This window comes from Podarcis tiliguerta (assembly GCF_965153285.1).
Source record: "Podarcis tiliguerta genome assembly, chromosome: 12".
NCBI classification, from domain to species: domain Eukaryota; kingdom Metazoa; phylum Chordata; class Lepidosauria; order Squamata; family Lacertidae; genus Podarcis; species Podarcis tiliguerta.
Genome location: NC_139545.1, coordinates 53,654,706 through 53,676,121, shown reverse-complemented (window position 1 = coordinate 53,676,121; position 21,416 = coordinate 53,654,706). Strand labels below are relative to the sequence as shown.

Sequence of the window (21,416 nt, the reverse complement as noted above, 5' to 3'; positions counted from 1 at the left end):
TCTAATGTTAATGGGGAACCTTCAAGTGCCATAAAACGTAAGCTTAGAGTTACTGATCTTTGCTTGTGCTTTCCTCACCCTCAGTTGCAGAAGTTGAGGATGTGTTTATCAACAAAGAGAAGGTCCAGAAGGAGATCAAGGCTGCTGCTTCAGAGAACGCCTCCATCACCTGCGAGGTGGCCCAGGCCAAGACAGAAGTGAGGTGGTTCAAGGATGGGAAGCAGATTACCTCCAGCAAGAAATTCAAGGTTGAAGCTGAAGGCAAGACCCGGAGGCTGATTGTGCAGCAGGTGGAAAAAGAGGATGCTGGCGAGTACACCTGTGAGGCCGGAAACCAGAAACTGACATTCCGTATCACTGTGACAACTGCAAAAGGTTCGCATGTTTTCCTGTATACCCTGCTGATTTACGGTTGGGGCTGCCTTTTCCTATGACCAAAGGCTATCAAATCCCATCCACACAATTCCTTTCTCCCCAGCGGCCAATGCTCAAAGATTGCGTGTCCCAAAGTCCTAGATACTTGTGCCACTAAAGGGCAAATAGCTACAACATCTGTCCCAGAGTTTTCACATCTACACTTTCTTTTTTAAAAAAAGTGAGCATTGGTGTGTGTGTGAGAGAGAGAGGGAGAGGGAGAGGGGGAGAGAGACAGAGAGAGAGAAAGAGAGAGAGAATTGGCCCCTGCTGCTGCTGCTGTCCCTTATTGGAGTGGGACACCACTGACCTGCTTTCGGTTCCAAGAGCAAACATACATGGAACAGCTGGTATTGAGGAATTGGCAGTTTCACCCCATCACTTATTTGGGCATCACTTATTTGCTCTGAAGGTGGTATAACAATAACAATAACAATAACAATAAATACAGTGGACTTGGGTTGCGAACGTGATCTGTGCGGGAAGCACGTTTGCAACCCGCTGCATCCGCAACCTGCAGCGCCACGTCTGCGCACCTCCGGGTTGCAATTTGACGCTTCTGCGCATGCGCAAAGCGTGATTTAGCACTTTTGCACATGCGCAAGCGCCGAGACCCGAGAGTAACCCGTTCCGGTACTTCCGGGTCTGGCGCGGTGCGCGACCCGAAATCACGCAACCCAAAGCATCTGTAACCCGCGGTATGGCTGTAATAATAATAATAATAATAATAATAATAATAATAATAATTTTCATGTTCTAGGCTGAGGGTTTGAAAAATCCCAAATGCCTTAGATTTGATAGCCCCACTATTTAGAGCCTTCAAAGCAGCTGCCATACAAGTTCTATTATTTCTTCTGGCAGCAACCCAGGCCTCAAGAAACAGCCTGAGATCTTATGATGAAGGGCGGTATATAGATGGAATAAAAATGGGGATTTGTTCGCTATGAACACAGAAAGCTGGCTGCCCTACTGCTTGCTACAGCAGCCTGTGTTCTAATATGAATGTTGTGGATTAAGCTTCAAGAGTTTGACGCTGGAAGATCCATCTTCATGGATTAAATGATATGTGCATCTATTACCCTGAACAGATGTCACTGGAAGACCTTAAAGTGCCATAAAAAAGGAGTTTGAAGTTACCTATCTTTGCTTGTCCTCTTTTCTCTCCTTCAGCTGCAGAAACTGAGGACATGTTTGTCAACAAGGAGAAGGTCCAGAAGGAGATCAAGGCTGTTGTTTCGGAGAACGCCTCCATCACCTGCGAGGTGGCCCAAGCCAAGACAGAAGTGAAATGGTTCAAGGATGGGAAGCAGATCACCTCCAGCAAGAAATTCAAGGTAGAAGCTGAAGGCAAGACCCGGCGGCTGATTGTGCAGCATGTGGAGAAGAAGGATGCTGGCGAGTACACCTGTGAGGCCGGAAACCAGAAACTGGCCTTCAAAGTCACTGCAGCAGGTACTTCAATATAATATATTATACCCTACCATACTTGGGGCTGAAAGTGGCAACAGAGGATCTGTATTTTATGCCTGCTGTGTATACATTAAGGTAAGGGTACCCCTGACCATTAGGTCCAGTCGTGACCAACTTTGGGGTTGCGGCGCTCATCTCGCTCTATGGGCCAAGGGAGCCGGTGTTTGTCTGCAGACAGCTTCCGGGTCATGTGGCCAGCATGGCAAAGCCACTTCTGGCGAACCAGAGCAGCGCACGGAAACACTGTTTACCTTCCCACCGGAGCGGTACCTGTTTATCTACTTGCCCTTTGACGTGCTTTCGAACTGCCAGGTTGGCAGGAGCAGGGACCGAGCAACGGGAGCTCACCCCGTTGTGCGGATTCGAACCGCCGACCTTCTGATCAGCAAGTCCTAGGCTCTGTGGTTTAACCCACAGCGCAACCCGCATCCCGGGTATACATTAGTTCTCAGCTTAACTGATGATTTAAAATAGTGTTAAAGGAAAGTTTTGTTACTTACCCTGCATGCATCTGAAGTGACTCAAATCGATCAATTGGCATTTATTTGTTTACTTAACTAAGACTATTTATATACTGCTACATAGTAGTAAAATGTCTGAGCAGTTTACATGAAATCTTAAAAACATAAATAAAAAGTTTAAAATGATTAAAAGCATTGAAAAATAACTAAAATGAACCGTAAAAGAGATTAAAATGCATCAGCATCTACGTGTCCAGATAGTCTTGCTTATAATAAAATGTTTTAAGCATGCACTGCAAATGGCACAGCAAAGGCACCTGCCTGATGTCAGTGGGCGGGGAATTGCAGGGCGGGGAATTGCTTGTAAGCATAGGTCTTGGAGGGAAAGGCGCAAAATTCATTACATAGCTATGAAACATAACTCCCAATTCTCACATGAAGCATCTGGTTGCAGATGAGCTACAATCCCTACATATTACAAGGTTCAGCTGGTGGAAAAATACAGCTATTTCTGGATCAGGAAGCCTGAGAATTGTAATTCATGCACATTGGGACGCGGGTGGCACTGTGGGTTAAACCACAGAGCCTAGGACTTGCTGATCAGAAGGTCGTGGTTTGAATCCCCGCAATGGGGTGAGCTCCCCTTGCTCGGTCCCTGCTCCTGCCAACCTAGCAGTTCGAAAGCACGTCAAAGTGCAAGTAGATAAATAGGTACCGCTCCAGCGGGAAGGTCAACAGTGTTTCCATGCGCTGCTCTGGTTCGCCAGAAGCGGCTTAGTCAGGCTGGCCACATGACCCGGAAGCTTTCTGCGGACAAACGCTGGCTCCCTCGGCCTATAAAGCGAGATGAGCGTCACAACCCTAGAGTTGGCCACAACTGGACCTAATGGTCAGGGGTCCCTTTACCCTTTAACCTACACATTGGATTACTGCAACGTGCTCTATGTGGGGCTGCCCCTGAGGCTGCCCAGGAACCTTCAGGTAGTACAAAATTCAGTGGTTCAACTGCTCTCTGGGGCAGAATATTCACATTATATTTTGCCGCTGCTGAAATAATTTCCTTGTCTACTAATTAGCTACTGGACTGAGTTCAAGGTGCTGCTTCTGGTGTACAAAGCCCTATACAGCATGGGGCCAGGATATGGAGCATTTGCTGTATGGTTCCGTGGTACTCATTCTTCTATGAGCCAGATGTTAACCAGAAGTAATAAAGTCCCTTAAGAGGGGAAGTAGAGTTCTGAATCTTTGCTTGCCTTCTTTTTCTACCCTACCTCCAGATGCAAAAGCGGAGGATGTGTTTGTCAACAAGGAGAAGGTCCAGAAAGAGATCAAGGCTGTTGTTTCAGAGAACGCCTCCATCACCTGCGAGGTGGACCAGGCCAAGACAGAAGTGAAGTGGTTCAAAGACGGGAAGCAGATCACCTCCAGCAAGAAATTCAAGGTTGAAGCTGAAGGGAAGACCCGGAAGCTGATTGTGCAACAGGTGGAGAAGAAGGATGCTGGCGAGTACACCTGTGAGGCCGCTGGCCAAAAACTCACCTTCAAAGTCATTGCAGCAGGTACAGCGAGACCTGTTCCTGCCACATGGGTTCAAAAGGTTCAGCCTCCTCTTTCCCTTCTCACCCTTCACCTGTGTCCCCTCAGGCATATTAGCATTCAGCAAACTGTTGAACTCCAATCTTCCTTGGGTTGCTGTCTGTAGTGAGATCCTCGTGTCCTAAGCTTGGCACCCAGTCTGGCAGAACTGTGCGCTCTGCCCTAAATCTGCCTCTGTTCCAATGGCCAGCTCCAAACCTGATCCTCCCTCTAAAACTCTTAGCTCTGTATTGTCTAAGCTCCTTTCCCAAGTGCCACTATCTACCCTCCAGTGGCGTAGCGTGGGTTGTCAGCACCCGGGGCAAGGCAAGTAATTTGCGCCCCCTAACTCGGGGCAAGGCAAGTAATTTGCGCCCCCCCGCTGCACTGTCCCTCCCCCAGATAGTCCCTCGCTCTCTCTCCGCACCGCACCGCACGCCTGGCACCCCCCCTCCACAGTGGGCGGCGACCTGGCGGCTCGGATCGGATTCGCACAGCCAGCACTGCAGTGAGAGAGAGAGTGAGTGAGCCAGGTAGGGGTAGAGAGCTGCGAGTGCGAGCGCGCCCCCCCAGATGTTGCGCCCGGTGCGGCCGGCCCCCCTGCACCCCCCACGCTACGCCACTGCTACCTTCCAAAGGTGGATTCCCCCCTCTGGCGTTATCATGCCTCTTTTCCAGTGGAGGATGGTCCAATTAGGGCAAATGGGATGGTAGCCCACCAACGAACCCACCCAGCCTGCCTCCTTACAACCAGTCTAAGAGGTGACACTGCTTGTCATCTTCATTCTCACTCTAAGCACTGCCCTTATGGAACTCAGAAGGGAAGAGGATGGAGAAAAAAAACAACAGAATTATTTGGCTCCTCTGCTGATTTTGTTCTCTTTGTTAGTAGGAGGCCAGTCTAGGAAGACCCTGCTCCATTTTCTGTCATGTGTTTTTCTCTTTCTGACTCATCTATGAGCCAGATGTTAGTGGAGAGCCTTGGAGAGCCTTGAAAGGGGAGGTGGAGTTACTGTATGTTTCTTGCTCTCTTCTCCTCCCTCCCAGATGCAAAAGTGGAAGATGTGTTCGTCAACAAGGAGAAGGTCCAGAAAGAGATCAAGGCTGCTGTTTCGGAGAACGCCTCCATCACCTGCGAGGTGGACCAGGCCAAGACAGAAGTGAAGTGGTTCAAAGACGGGAAGCAGATCACCTCCAGCAAGAAATTCAAGGTAGAAGCTGAAGGCAAGACCCGGAGGCTGATTGTGCAGCAGGTGGAGAAGAAGGATGCTGGCGAGTACACCTGTGAGGCCTCTGGCCAAAAACTCACCTTCAAAGTCATTGCAACGGATGCAAAAGGTTTGCATGCTTCTCTTTATGCCCTATTACTTTATATTTGGGGCTGCCTATCCTGCTGACCAAAGGCGATTATTGTCCATTATTTTATTTTCTCTCTGGCCACCAATGCTGAAAAATCACAAGTCTCACACACCTTTATAATAATACTGCAAGTTCAAATGGAACATCCTGCATTAATCATGTATATCAGGGTTTGCCAATCTAGCACACCTTGTGTGTTATTTATTTTTTGTTTGTTTGTTTGTTTTGGAAATGTTAGACATTTCCTTCACTTGTGGAAAGGCTTTTCTTAATGTGGGTGGGTGATCAAGGATTCTCTCTCTCTCTCTCTCTCTCTCTCTCTCTCTCTCTCTCTCTCTCTTCAAAGTCATTGCAGCAGGTACAGTGATACTTTTTCCTGCCACGTGGGTTCAGAAGGTTCAGTCTCCTCTTTCCCTTCTCAGCCTTCACCTGTGTCTCCTCAGGCATATTAGCATTCAGCAAACTGTTGAACTCCAATCTTCCTTGGGTTGCTGTCTGTAGTGAGATCCTTGTGCCCTAGGCTTGGCACCCAGTGTTGCAGAGCCAGTGTGGTGTAGTGGTTAAGAGCAGTGGACTCGTAATCTGGTGAACCGGGTTTGATTCCCTGCTCCTCCACATGCAGCTGCTGGGTGACCTTGGGCCAGTCACACTTCTCTGAAGTCTCTCAGCCCCACTCACCTCACAAACTCTCTTCTCTGCCCTAAATCTGCCTCTGTTCCAATGGCCAGCTCCAAACCTGATCCTCCCTCTAATACTCTTAGCTCTGTATTACCTAAGCCCCTTTCTCAAGTGCCACTATCTACCCTCCAAAGGTGGATTCCCCCCTCTGGCAATATCATGTCTCTTTTCCAGTGGAAGATGATCCAATTAGGGCAAATGGGAGACATGCACTTTAGCAGAGAGAAGAGGAGAGATATACGTGTATGTGTAAGAAAGAGAGAGAGAGGTGTGTGTGCTCTGTTTGTATGTGATGTGTGAGTGTAAGAGAAAACAACCAAGACACACAGGGAGAGCAGGGGTTGTGTGTGGTTTGCTTATATGCAGTGCTTTTTTTCCGGGGGTACGCATACCCCTAAACATTTTGTGAATCTTTGTACAGTGGATCCAGTGTGGTGTAGTGGTTAAGAGCGGTGGACTCGTAATCTGGTGAACTGGGTTCGATTCCCTGTTCCTCCACATGCAGCTGCTGGGTGACCTTGGGCTAGTCACACTTCTCTGAAGTCTCTCAGCCCCACTCACCTCACAGAGTGTTTGTTGTGGGGGAGGAAGGGAAAGGAGAATGTTAGCCACATTGAGACTCCTTAAGGGGAGTGAAAGGGGGGGTATCAAGTCCAAACTCTTATTTTCTTCTTCTTCTCGGGTTGCGAACGTGATCCATGCGGGATGCACGTTCACAACCTGCAGCGTTCGCAAGCCGCGTCTGCGCACACGCTGGTTGCGATTTGGTGCTTCTGCGCATGTGCAAAGTGCAATTTAGTGTTTCTGCACATGTGCTACTGCCGAAACCCAGAACTAACCCGTTCTGGTACTTCCGGGTTTTGGCGGTCCGCAACCCGAAAAAATCGCAACCTGAAGCATCTGTAACCCGAGGTATGACTGTACTTTTGTCCATTTACTGTATTTATTTTTCCCAATTTGAACTATAAAATTGTGATTTTCTTGAGTCAAAATGAAAATACCCATATACATTTTTAATAGAAAAAAAGCAGTACTTTTATGTATGATCTCTGTGAGAGAGGGTGAGATGCACTTGGGCAGAGAGGGAGAAATAGATTGCGGCTGTGTATATGTGAAGTATATGAGTGTGTATATGACACAGTGAGAGTGAATGTGTGTGGCTACATTATACATTTCTCCTCATACTTGGAAATGCTCCTTCTTAGAGCTGTGTTTGTGTGTATCTATATTGTGTGATCTCCACCATAAGGACCAGCCAGGACATAGCCAACTTTCCACGGCAACCATTTTGTGACCGGTGCCAGCAGCACTTTCTCAAATTTCAAAATGTGCCAAGTAGTCCAAAAAGATTGGTGACCCCTGGATTCTATGACATGCGAATCTGTGGTCCTGATGAGATGTTAATGGAAAGCCTTAAAGTGCCATAAAAGGGGAGCTTGAAGTTATCTGTCTTTCCTTGTCCTCTTTTCTCCCTGCCCTCGCCACAGTTGCAGAAGTTGAGGATGCATTTGTCAACTCCAAATTCTGCTAACTGAAATGGAATAGGAGAGAAGCTCATGTTGGGCATGAAGTGGTAGCTCTTGATAGTGGTACCTTGGGTTACATACGCTTCAGGTTACATATGCTTCAGGTTACAGACTCTGCTAACCCAGAAATAGTGCTTCAGGTTAAGAACTTTGCTTCAAGATAAGAACAGAAATCATGCTCCGCCGGTGTGGCGGCAGCAGGAGGCCCCATTAGCTAAAGTGGTGCTTCAGGTTAAGAACAGTTTCAGGTTAAGAACGGACCTCCGGAACGAATTAAGTACTTAACCCGAGGTACCGCTGTACTCATCCTCTCTCTCTTGCTTGGGCATCACTTACCGTATTTTTTGCACCATAACACTCACTTTTTTCCTCCTAGAAAGTAAGGGGAAATGTCTGTGCGTGTTATGGAGCGAATGCCTACGGATGGCGGGGGGGATCTGCTGCAGTCGTGAGCAGAGGATCCATGGTTCCCCTTCCTTCCCTCCTCCGTGGTTCGCTTTGAAACAGCAAAGCGGGAGAAGAGCCGCTGAGTGGGGAGGAGAGAGTGACAGAGAGCCTGCTTGCTTTAAAGGAGCAAAGCGGGAGAGGAGAGGAGCCGCTTACACGGGTCACCCCAAATTCACCATCAGATCACATAGCATGTCCACGGCTACAGCCTGCACCAAAAAAATCACACACCCACTGTTGCCTGGGACCGCAGTGGTGCAAAAACGTGGTCACAAAGCATGGATCCACATGGATCCTCAGGATTTTTGCATTGGGCTACCCCAAATTCACCGTCAGATCACATGTCTGTGGCCACAGCATGAACCACAAAAATCATACATCCACTGTTTCGTTTAGAATATTTTTTTTCTTGTTTTCCTCCTCTAAAAACTATGTGCGTGTTATGGTCGGGTGCGTGTTATAGAGCGAAAAATACGGTACTTGTCCAAAGGTGACTTACAAATTATTTTGGGAGGGTGTGAATATTGCTGCAGGCACAGAGTGGCTGAAACGGCAGGTGGGTCTTCTGTGTGATATCTCTGCTGTTAGTGTTTTACTGAGTTCCCATACAAAATGAAAAAGAATTTCCAAGCTATAAAATGGAGCTTAGAGTTATTGATCTTTGCTTATCCTATTTCCCCCCACCCTCCACCTTGCCACAGTTGCAGAAGTTGAGGATGCATTTGTCAACAAGGAGAAAGTCCAGAAGGAGATCAAGGCTGTTGTTTCGGAGAACGCCTCCATCACCTGCGAGGTGGCCCAGGCCAAGACAGAAGTGAAGTGGTTCAAGAATGGGAAGCAGATCACCTCCAGCAAGAAATTCAAGGTAGAAGCTGAAGGCAAGACCCGGAAGCTGATTGTGCAACAGGTGGAGAAAGAGGATGCTGGCGAGTACACCTGTGAGGCCGGAAACCAGAAACTGGCCTTCAAACTTAATGTTCCAGGTGAGAATGAGAGATGGTCTTCCCAAGACAAGGACCCCTATTGGTGTATTGAGGGTGTATTCTACAACATGTCATTAATGCAATAATAGAACATTACTGGTAGATAACTATTGAAGCATCCACATACTATATAATTCGGTATTATTATTTCAGTTTATTAGCTGCTCTTCAAAATTAGATCTCAGGGCAGGTTACAGCAATTTAAAATTTGATATTAAAAATTGTTAAAACAAATGACAGCCATAGTAAAGGTAAAGGGACCCCTGACCATTAGGTCCTGTCGTGACCCACTCTGGGGTTGCGGTGCTCATCTCGCTTTATTGGCCGAGGGAGCCGTCGTACAGCTTCCAGGTCATGTGGCCAGCATGACTAAGCCGCTTCTGGCGAACCAGAGCAGCGCATAGAAACGCCGTTTACCTTGCCGCCAGAGCGGTACCCATTTATCTACTTGCACTTTGACGTGCTTTCGAACTGCTAGGTTGGCGACAGTCATAGTAATTAATGTTAACTTACCAGTTTGTCTGTGATGGTTCATCAGTGTTATTGCATTGATGCCTTCTGTAGGGGCACTCTTGCACTCTACTGCAACGAAAGAGGGACAAAAAATAAACCAGAAATAACATAAGTATTGGAGGTTTCATGAAGGGACTGGCAAATGAACTTTTAATGCCACCTCAAACTACAATTCCCAGAATTCTTTGTGGGAAGGCGACACTGTGATTTCTGCTACAGGCCTGCACAACCTATATTTACCTGTCTAACTGAAAACAGCCATTTGCAATGGCCTCTCAGAGCTCACAAAGTAGTTTGAAGTGGTAATGTTGGGCACCTCTAGACAACATGTTTATTGAGCATTGATCCTGGTTTGTTTTCAGGGAGGTTAGATGATACTGGCTTTTTAATGAGCATTCATTCTGATTTATCTGTGTGGAGGTTAGATGTCATTGCATCAAAGCAAGTGTTAATCCCACACTTTCCAGCTCATTTTATCATCATCATCATCATCATCATTTATTATTTATACCCCGCCCATCTGGCTGAGTATTCCCAGCCACTCTGGGCGGCTCCCAATCAAGCGTTAAAAACAATACAGCATTAAATATTAAAAACTTCCCTAAACAGGGCTGCCTTCAGATGTCTTTTAAAGATAGGGTAGCTGCTTATTTCCTTCACATCTGAAGGGAGGGTGTTCCACAGGGCGGGCGCCACTACCGAGAAGGCCCTCTGCCTGGTTCCCTGTAACCTCACTTCTCGCAATGAGGGAACCGCCAGAAGGCCCTTGGAGCTGGATCTCAGTGTCCGGGCAGAACGATGGGGGTGGAGATGCTCCTTCAGGTCTACTGGGCCAAGGCCGTTTAGGGCTTCAAAGGTCAGCACCAACACTTTGAATTGTGCTCGGAAACAAACTGGGAGCTAATGCAGATCTCTCAGGACCGGTGTTATGTGGTCCCGGCGAGAAATGTGGTCATTTCTCTTAGCACAAAAAGTTCAGTCTTTAATTGTAGTCCCTGAATTTGTTGGTATGTGATTGAATCCCACCCAAAACAGCAACAATCTGGCAGCTCCTGTTGACACTTATTCCTCGCCGACAGAAGCTCAGTTATTTTTCCTCTATGTTCCAGAGGTTGCAGATATATTTGTCAAAAAGGAGAAGGTGCAGAAGGAGATCAAGGCTACCCTGAAGGAGAGTGCTGCTTTGGTCTGTGAGGTGGCCACTTCCGATACCCAAGTGAAGTGGTACAAAGATGGGAAGCCCCTCAGTACTAGCAAAAAAATCAAGGTGGTCTCTGATGGCACCTCCCGGAAGCTGGTATTGGAGCAGGTGGAGAAGAATGATGCAGGGAACTACACATGTGAAGCTTCTGGCCAGAAACTGATTTTCAAGGTTGAAGCAGTAGGTAAGCTCCCTTTCCCTCTGCAGGAGGAAAAAACCAATAACAGGATGCAATCCTAAAGTGATACGATTGTTGGAATGGGGGAGAAATTTGGCTCAGTTCATCTCTAAAGGTGAACCTACCTAATTTATATTTCATTTGAGGTTCTCTAGAGCAGGGGTCAGCAAACTTTTTCAGCAGGGGGCCGGTCCACTGCCCTCAGACCTTGTGGGGGGCCAGACTATATTTTGAGGGGGGGGGGAATGAACAAATTCCTATGCCCCACAAATAACCCAGAGGTGCATTTTAAATAAAAGGACACATTCTACTCATGTAAAAACACACTGATTCCCGGACCATCTACGGGCTGGATTTAGAAGGTGATTAGGCAGGATGTGGCCCCCAGGCCTTAGTTTGCCTACCCATGTTCTAGAGCAGGGGTCAGCAAACTTTTTCAGCAGGGGGCCGGTCCACTGTCCCTCAGACCTTGTGGGGGGCCGGACTATATTTGGAGGGGGGGAGAATGAATTCTTATGCCCCACAAATAACCCAGAGATGCATTTTAAATAAAAGGACACATTCTATTTATGTAAAAACACCAGGTAGGCCCCATAAATAACCCAGAGATGCATTTTAAATAAAAGGACACATTCTACTCATGTAAAAACACGCTGATTCCCAGACCATCTGCGGGCTGGATTTAGAAGGCGATTAGGCTGGATCCGGCCCCCGGGCCTTAGTTTGCCTACCCATGCTTTAGAGTTTCAGAGAACCTGGAAGTTCTTATGCATGGCATTTACTGATTGCAGAGCCTGAGGCAAAATTCGAAAGGAAAGTTCCCCAAGAGAAGCCGATCGTTGTTCAGGAGGAAAAGAGCATCACCCTGTCAACTTCAGTGGTGCCTGAAGATGCCGAGGTCAAATGGCTCAAAGACGGAATTGAGATAAAAGCCAGCAAGAAGTATGAGATGAAAAAAGAGGGGGCCTCTAGGACCCTGACTGTGAAGGTGGCCGATGTCAAAGATACTGGTGTGTACACGTGTGAGACCAAGGGTGATAAGCAGCAGTTCCAGGTACAGGTCCAAGGTGAGGAACACACCTCAGTATTAGCCAGAAAAGATTTTGCCTTCCAGGGACCCAGTGCGTAGCGTGGGGGGTGCAGGGGGGGGCGGCCGCACCGTGCGCAACATCTGGGGGGCGCGCGCGCTCGCACTCGCAGCTCTCTGCCCCTACCTGGCTCACTCACTCTCTCTCACTGCAGTGCTGGCTGTGCGAATCCGATCTGAGCCGCCGGGTCGCCGCCCACTGTGGAGGGGAGGTGCCAGGCGTGCGGTGCGGTGCGGAGAGAGAGCGAGGGACTATCTGGGGGAGGGACAGTGCAGCGGGGTGTGTGTGTGTGTGTGTGTGTGTACAAATTACTTGCCTTGCCCCAGGTTAGGGGGCGCAAATTACTTGCCTTGCCCCGGGTGCTGACAACCCACGCTACGCCACTGCCAGGACCTAAATGCTATGCCTTACAAGCCGAACCCAACCTATTTAAATGTTCTGCAGTTTGCAAGCCCAGCTCAAGCTAAACTTGACGGCAATGAAAGCCAGGCTTGTTGTTCAGTCGTTTAGTCGTGTCCGACTCTTCGTGACCCCCTGGACCAGAGCACGCCAGGCACTCCTGTCTTCCACTGCCTTCTGCAGTTTGGTCAAACGCATGCTGGTAGCTTTGAGAACACTGTATTTTTCTTTACAGCACCGGACTTTCCTTTTGCTTCCAGGCATATCCGCAACTGAGTGACCTTTCGGCTTTGGCCCAGCTGCTTCATCAGCTCTGAGTCTACCCCAACCCAAAACCCACATCTCTTGCCCAATGAATCATGGCTGCTTTCACCATTTCATCCTCAGTTTCCCATTCCAGAATTAGTTTATGCATCTTAGAAATCAACTCCTTATTATCTTCTGAAGACTCCCTTTAAAAATCAGAGCTTTGCTCATTAAAAAACCCCCACTTCCTATATCTTTCTTAAATAGTTCACAGACTTGGTACCCAACCCCTCCTATTGCTTAGTGTGGACTTGCTGAGCTGTGGAACCTGATACTTTGAGAACTGCTTGTTAAGCATAACACGCAAGGGAAGATGCCAAAACTGAAGGAGTTGTTCCTAACTGATATATTAAATTCAATTTGTGTTGTTGTTGTTTACTCGTTCAGTCATGTCCGATTCTTCGTGACCCCCTGGACTAGAGCACGCCAGGCACTCCTGTCTTCCACTGCCTCCCGCAGTTTGGTCAAACTCATGCTGGTAGCTTTGAGAACACTGTCCAACCATCTCATCCTCTGTCGTCCCCTTCTCCTTGTGCCCTCCATCTTTCTCAACATCAGGGTCTTTTCCAGGGAGTCTTGGTGTTATGTACTGAGTTGAATAGGATCCAAACTGCAGCAGTCTGATTGGTCCTAGAACAATAGGATCCAAAAGGCAGCAGTCTGATTGGTCCTAGAACAATAGGATTCAGAATGCAGCAGTCTGATTGGTCCTAGAACAATGCAGCAGTATGATTGGTTGGCAGGAACCACCCAATCATGCTCCAGATAGAAGTGAATCCACAACCTGATTGGCTTACAGTAGAATTCTGGAATTAGCCAATCATGTGCAGCCCATTGTGTAAATAATGTATATAAAGCAGATACTTTGAGGGGACATTCATTCATTCCTCCTCACCACTATGAGCTGAATAAAGAGCATGAAATCACTTTGCGACTCTGAGTATATTTCACTTCTCTTCTCATGAGGTGGCCAAAGTCTTGGAGTCTCAGCTTCATGATCTGTCCTTCCAGTGAGCACTCAGGGCTGATTTCCTTCAGAATGGATAGGTTTGATCTTCTTGCAGTCCGTGGGACTCTCAAGAGTCTCCTCCAGCACCATAATTCAAAAGCATCAGCCTTCTTTATGGTCCAGCTCTCACTTCCATACATCACTACTGGGAAAACCATAGCTTGAACTATACGGACCTTTGTTGGCAAGGTGATGTCTCTGCTTACAAGGTGTTAAATACCATTGACATTAGGTTTTAAAATTGTTATCCTTTAGGCCTGCTGAAATTATATCAGAGTGGAAGTTGTTCCAAATCCAGTTCCATTGTTTCCTGGTTATTCCTTGACCCAAACCTCGCACCCATTTTCTCATACATGTATGTGTGCTGATGTACTTTCTGTTCCACTCAATTTAACTGCAGAAGTCCCAGTGAAGTTTGCAAAGAAGCTGGAACCCGTTAAAGCTGAGATCGGAGGGAACCTGACTCTGAGTTGTGAACTAAGCCAAGCTGGGGGCAAAGTTGTCTGGCGCAAGGATGGAGTGGAGCTCAAAGCAAGCAAGCGCTACCAGATGCGTGAGACAGGCGAAAAGCGTATGCTGGTCATAACTGGCCTCCGGGCAGAAGACAAGGGGGATTATTGCTGTGAAACCAAGGATGACAAGTGCAGCATTCATGTCAGCCCCACAGGTATAATAATAATAATAATAATAATAATAATAATAATAATAATAATAATATAATATATTATTTATACCCCACCCATCTGGCTGGGTTTCTCCAGCCACTCTGGGTGGCTTCCAACAGAATATTAAAATACAATAACCTATTAAACATTAAAAGCTTCCCTAAGCTGCCTTCAGATGTCTTCTAAAAGTCTGGTAGTAGTTCTTCTCTTTGACATCTGGTGGGAGGGCGTTCCACAGGGCGGGTGCCACTACCGAGAAGGCGCTCTTCCTGGTTCCCTGTAACATGGCTTCTCGCAGCGAGGGAACCGCCAGAAGGCCCTCAGGGCTGGATCTCAGTGTCCGGGCTGAACGATGGGGGTGGAGATGCTCCTTCAGGTATACTGGACCGAGGCTGTTTAGGGCTTTAAAGGTCAGCACCAATACTTTGAATTGTGCTCGGAAATGTATGGCTCTGGATTCAGGTCTTTGTGGTAGGAACATACATTCCAAGGTCCTGATCCAGAGATGGGCACCCAAAGGTCCATTGTCAGGGATGGGGGTCTGCTTAGCGTAGGGCTACCCAATGTGGTGGCCTCTAGAAGTTTTGGACTACAACTCCCATCAACCCTGGTTATTTGCTATGCTAGCTGAGGTTGATGGGGGTTGTAGTCCTAAACCATATGGAGGGCATTATGTTGGCTACCCCTTCGCTTGGGGGATGTTCTGAAAGCAAAGCTGTGTCTCTCACAGGGTTCTAGATCTGCACAGATCACCTACAAAGGAGCATGGCATTTCAATGTTGAAGAAGAAGCCTAGTAGGCAATGGTGCAAGAAGCATGTTATGGTCCTGCATGAGGACCATGTGTATGTTCAAGTATGGGAAGGCGTGGTCCAGAGCTACATGCCAGCTGAGCAAACACATGTTTTCCACCTCAAGTTGGCCAAGATAACATTAATAAGGGGTGCCTATTTAGGGGAACAGATGGGGAAAAGAGGTGAATGTTCAATGATGAAGGGCTGTAGCTCAGTGGTAGGGTGTTTGCTGTGCATGCAGAAGATCCCAGGTTCATTCCTTCTGTAGGCAGGATTAGGAAAGTCATGAGTCTGAAACCCTGAAGTCCTGCTGCTGTTCAGGATGCACAATGCCTAGCTAGATGGACCAGTGCACTGACCCCAGGATAAGGGGACGTCCAATGTGCCTTTATTATATATGCATAGCTGAATGCGCTGCATTATTATGACAATTAATCACCATCTCCTCTCCCAGTTCCTAGACTGGTGAAGTTTGTCAAAGGCCTCCACAACATAGTAGCTGAAGAAGGCAAAGAGGCAGTTTTCAAATGCGTTGTCTCCCCCAGCGACGCCGCTGTCACGTGGAGTCGGAATGGAACCAAAATCGAAGCCAGTAAAAAATATGTCATATCCCAGGAGGATTCAAACCATAGCCTCACCATCACTGACTTGACTCTGAAAGACTCCGCTGCAATCTCAGCAGAAGCGGAAGGAGTAGAGAGCAAAGCAACCCTCAAAGTGGAAGGTGAGAGGTGGAAAGTAGCAAAGAATGTCCACCACTGGGTGGATTTTGCAAGGCTGCAGCTAAGCATGCAGAAGATGGAGATAGAATGGACTTCTACTTTCTGTTTCTGGATGTAAAAGCGAACTGGGGGTGGGTGGGGAAGAGGGAAAACACTATTTGCAAGTGGAAATCGAGTACACCAGGAAAAGAAGTTCTAGCAAGCCCTTCCCCTGTGGTGCCAGTTTCCTAGTTGTAGGGAGGTTTTATGCAGGAGAAAAATTAAAAATAGCATTCCAGACCTGCAGTCTGAAATGCTACCGTCCATTCTGTCCCCTTTGATGATCTCCTTCTACCGGTCAACAATAGAAGGTGTCCTTTCATACTGCATCACGGTGCTGGTTTGACATCATCTGAAGTGCCTACAGAGGGTGGTGAATACAGCAGAAGATATTATGGGCTGTTCCGTGAATCCGCTGGATGAAATAGCGGAATAACGTTGCCTCAGGAGAGTGAGGAAAATTCTCAGGGATGATTCACACCCTGGCCGGCACTTTCTTGATCTCCTGCCCTCGGGCAGAAGATATAGAAGCAGGATTAGTCGCACCAACAGGGTAAAGAACAGCTTCTATCCATGGACTGTTAGGCTGCTGAATGAAAAGATAACAACAGGGCAACTGACTTTTGGGTTTGCTGGGTGTGTGTCAGTAGAATGTTGCATTTTTCATTTCCCTAGATAAACGTAACATTGAGTTGCTATATTTCAAACAGTGAAAATCAGGAAACAAACGTTGTTGAGTTTATTGGGGGCAGGGAGCAGCAACTCTTACATTATTTAGTAGGTAATATACAAAGGGGTTCATGTCAAAAGTTCCCCCGCCTTCTGCATAACTGTGCCTAAAAGGTAAAGGGACCCCTGACCGTTAGGTCCAGTCGCGGACGACTCTGGGGTTGTGGCGCTCATCTCGCTTTATTGGCCGAGGGAGCCGGTGTACAGCTTCTGGGACATGTGGCCAGCATGACTAAGCCGCTTCTGGCAAAGCAGAGCAGTGCACAGAAACACCGTTTACCTTCCCACCGGAGCAGTACCTATTTATCTACTTGCACTTTGACATGCTTTCGAACGGGTAGGTTGGCAGGAGCTGGGACTGAACAACGGGTGCTCACCCCGTCGCGGGGATTCGAACCGCTGACCTTCCGATTGGCAAGCCCTAGGCTCTGTGGTTTAGACCACAGCGCCACCCGCGTCCCACCATAACCGTGCCTAATTGTAGTCATTTCCAAAGCTCTCTCAACAATGTTGCATTTGTGTCTTTGTTGCCTGTAGAGACGCCAGTATCATTTGTGAAGAAACTGGAAGCCAAAATTGTTGAGGAGAAGGAGATGGTGACGCTGGAAGTAGAGCTATCAAAGCCAACCACAGAGGTGAAATGGATGAAGAACGGCAGCTTGCTCCATCCAGGTGACAACATGGAGATCAAGGCCGAAGGGACAAAGCACAGCCTGGTGATTAAGAGTGCCGCCTGTGGGGACCGTGGCTATTACTCCTGCGAGACTCTCCACGACAAGACCCAGGCAAAAATAGCTGTGGAAAGTGAGTCAAGGATGGTTGGATGTCTTCACTTGTGGGTGTATGCTTTTTTGCAAATACAGCGCTTACCTCCTCAAATGCAATGAGCACTGGAACAAAAAAACCAAGGAAGATTTTAAAATGAGACAGAAAAGCACCCAAGGCAGAGACACAAAAGATAACCTAGCCATGAGTCTGCCTGGGATTTGGTGGAAAAAAACCACAAAATCTGCAGCTCCACAGGCTCCTTCAGTATAAGGTGGTTCCTTAATTCATGGTAAAAGTAATCACATGACTAGGGATGGGAGAGAAATTCGATTCAGTTCACATTTAAAGGTAAACCTACCTACTTTTCTGAAACCAGGCCCAAACCGAAACACAGCTGTCGTTTGGGAAATTCACGCTTCTCTGGCTTTTACAGGATAACATGTGCATAAAAATGCATATATTGGTGAAAATATTTCAAAATCCGTTATATTAGGGGAAATTGCTTTGTAAAATGTGTACATTAGGGGAAATTGCACACAGACATGTGCCCACTGGGAGAAATTTGCATGACCTTAAAAAAAAAAAATCAATAAAATTGCAAACCAATGTAGAGAACTGAACTTAAGATTGGAAAAATGAGGAAAGGAAAGAGGCTGAAATTGACAGATTTGCAGATCCTTCCACATCACTGCATGGTCCACACCCTCCATATTTTCATTATGTGAGTTTGGTCATGTTAACTGTCCCACCAATCTCAGTGCGTGAGACTGGTTTCCTTAACAAAAAGCATTTTTTGCCTCTGTTTCCTTGCTGTACTGCAGGGCAAGCATTCACTTGGGCAGTGCTTGCGTGTGGAGTTGGTGCTTTTGCTAATCGCTTCCCCAGCAGCTCTTCCTCAAAATAACCTTAGTATGCCTACAAGCACATTCCCCAGTCCTGAGTGATGGAATATCCACTGACCCAGTCCAAAGGTCATCCCTATAACTGGTATGATGGAATTTTTGGGGCAGGGCGGGGGGAGTTGTCCTGCAAACTCTGAAGCTTAAAGGAGTAGAATATCAGAAAAGGGACCTTGAAGTAACAGGTGTACATTTGGTCAAAAGATTTCTAGACCTCTTCCACACATCACATGACATCATACCTGGTTCCCCAGTGAGTATACCTGTGTGATGCACATATTTTTTGCATTTACACGCTTGTGTTTTTTGGCCTAGTTGTAGCATCTTAGGTGTACATCTAACACATGTAAGTGTGTGAATCAGCCATTAAGCATTTGCAAGAGCTCTTACCTGGGTGTTGACTGTGTTTATTTGTGAGGATGACTTCCATCTGTGCCGTTTGTTATGTACCGTATTTTTCACTCTATAAGACGCACCAGACCACAAGACGCACCTAGTTTTTGGAGGAGGAAAACAAGAAAAAAAATATTCTGAATCTCAGAAGCCAGAAGAGCAAGAGGGATTGCTGCGCAGTGAAAGCAGCAATCCCTCTTGCTGTTCTGGCTTCTGGGATAGCTGTGCAGCCTGAATTCGCTCCATAAGATGCACACACATTTCCCCTTACCTTTTAGGAGGGGAAAAAGTGAGTCTTATAGAGCAAAAAATACGGTATATAATTGAATGCCTCAATACATGCTGCTCATCACTAATAATGTACCACCAGAAAGCCGCAACACCTGTGTCTACAGAAGTCCTATTGTAGTGCCCAATGAGAGTCAACAGCCTATGGGTGTAAGTCATGCTCACTTTTATAGAAGAGGGGGACACAGATTAGAAGTATTAGGTGTGGACAAGAATCTGGTTGATGTACCTTGAGCAAAAATGTGCATATTATTTTGGGTTGTTTTGAAAGCATTCATCGTACACATTTCGGAAGTTCAGAATTATGAAATGCCCCATTCCAATAGGTTTCCAGAATGTTAGGGATCCAAATATCAAATACCATAGGTAAAGGTAAAGGGACCCCTGACCATTAGATCCAGTCGTGACCGACTCTGGGGTTGCGGTGCTCATCTCGCTTTATTGGCCGAGGGAGCCGGCGTACAGCTTCCGGGTCATGTGGCCAGCATGACTAAGCCGCTTCTGACGAACCAGAGCAGTGCACGGAAACGCCGTTTACCCTCCCGCTGGAAGGGTGGCTATTTATCTACTTGCACTTTGACGTACTTTCGAACTGCTAGGTTGGCAGGAGCAGGGACCGAGCAATGGGAGCTCACCCTGTTGTGGGGATTCGAACCGCCAACCTTCTGATCGGCAAGTTCTAGGCTCTGTGGTTTAATCCACAGTGCCACCCACGTCCCTTATCAAATACCATAGACCCTAGATAAAAGACTTCTGAATACTTGGAAACAGAGACATAAGAAATTATGAAGTCTAGACTGTGAGAGGTTTCAAAATAAAAACCAACACTATACTATACTTTCTTTGCTTGCAGAGAAGCAAGGTGGGAATCTCCCATGGGAGGCCTGCTCAGTGATGTATTTAGCTTAATTATTAATCCAGGGTATTTTCCTAGAATGGTTAATCATGTATGCTTAGGTAAAAGACAGAATAATCTTTATTTTGTGCCGACAGTAAGAACATAAGCACACAAGAAAACTGGTGTGCTTAATGTTCTCCTGCCTACCCAGTCCAGCATTCTAGCAGTCAAATGCCTCTGGAAATTTTGAATCGGGGCCTGAAGGAGATCACTACCCCTTGTCTATTTCTTGCTAGTTGAATCCTTGGTGCAGTTTCCAGATGGGCACGCCACTTAAATGGGAAGAATGATAAGCCTGGGAATCTTCCTTTGGCCCAGACACATCTAATTCTTTGTGATGTTGCTTTGTTCCCAAGCGAGACCCATCAAACTGGTGAAAGGCCTTCAGCCAGTTGATACCCATGAAGGGCAGTCTGCTACATTCGAGGTGGAGCTGTCACACGAGAACGTGGAAGTTACCTGGATGAAGGACGGTGTGAGGCTGAAAGCCAAGGACAACTGCTGCATTAGTGTCCAGGGGAAGAAGCATTCGCTGACTCTTTCATCCCTTGAAATTGAGGACTCGGGTCTTGTTGCCTTCAAGGCTGAAAGTCTTCACACAACCGGCAGACTTAATGTGAAAGGTAGGCATTCAGATCTTGGATGTCTTTGTTGCGCAACTCTGTTCGTTGGGTGCATGAGACACATGTCCAAAGCACAAGGTCTACTGGCTCTATTGAGCATCAGTTCCATTCAAACGTTTTGCTGACCACAACGTGAACCGCCAAGAGAAGCACGCCGTAGGGGGTGCCTAGCAACCACAGGAGTCTCATCCCCAAGTCAGCCCAGAGGCTGCTGGCAAACCCTTTGTTACGTACTGAGCTTGGATCCTAGAACAATAGGCAGGTAGGATCCTAGAAAGCAGCAACCTGATTGATCAGCAGGAGCTGCCCAATCCGGCTCCAGGAGGAAGTGAATCAGCAACCTGATTGGCCTGCTGGAACAGCCCAATCAGGCTCCAGGAAGAAGTGAATCAGCAACCTGATTGGTCTGCAGGAGCAGCCCAATCAGGCTCCAGGAGGGGAATTGAATCAGCCAATCACACGGGACCCTTTGTGTAAATAATGTATATATAGCCAGAGGTTTTGGGGGGAAGCACTTACTCACAGTTTACCATGAGCTGAAATAAAGAGCATGAAATCAACACTCAGCTCTGAGTATATTTCACCCTTCCTCGTGATAGCTAGGTAACTGCAATACTGCAATACCTCAGGGACTGCCTCTTCCCATATGAATGGACCCGGAATCTGCAATCATAATCTGAGACCCTTCTTTGTGTGCCTCCTCCTCAAGAGTCCCAGAGGGTATCAACATGAGAACAGGCCTTTTCTGTGGTGGCTCCCCATTTGTGGAATGCTCTCTCCAGGGAGACTGGCCTAGTGCCTTCCTTACATATCTTTAGGTGCCAGATAAAAACATTTCTCTTCAACCAAGCATTTGGCTGATTAACATTCTTTTTTTTTAAAAAAAATAATATTTATTACTTTTTGAACAATTTAAACACTACAAAACAAAACAAAAAAAAAAAACAAAAAAAAGAGCAATACAATACAACACAAAACATTCTATTGGGTTT

General features: G+C 47.0%; 1 protein-coding gene across 1 annotated transcript in view; it reads left to right on the top strand.

Annotated features, from left to right (window-relative positions):
* Positions 1-21,416, top strand: part of OBSCN (obscurin, cytoskeletal calmodulin and titin-interacting RhoGEF) — a 263,533-nt gene that overhangs the window by 45,102 nt on the left and 197,015 nt on the right. The window contains exons 11-21 of the mRNA XM_083405850.1: positions 85-375; positions 1,585-1,866; positions 3,623-3,904; positions 4,968-5,258; positions 8,632-8,913; positions 10,536-10,811; positions 11,597-11,872; positions 14,008-14,274; positions 15,520-15,789; positions 17,093-17,359; positions 20,158-20,424. Of these exons, the coding sequence (XP_083261976.1) occupies positions 85-375; positions 1,585-1,866; positions 3,623-3,904; positions 4,968-5,258; positions 8,632-8,913; positions 10,536-10,811; positions 11,597-11,872; positions 14,008-14,274; positions 15,520-15,789; positions 17,093-17,359; positions 20,158-20,424 (3,051 nt within the window). The remainder of the gene's footprint in view (positions 1-84; positions 376-1,584; positions 1,867-3,622; positions 3,905-4,967; positions 5,259-8,631; positions 8,914-10,535; positions 10,812-11,596; positions 11,873-14,007; positions 14,275-15,519; positions 15,790-17,092; positions 17,360-20,157; positions 20,425-21,416) is intronic.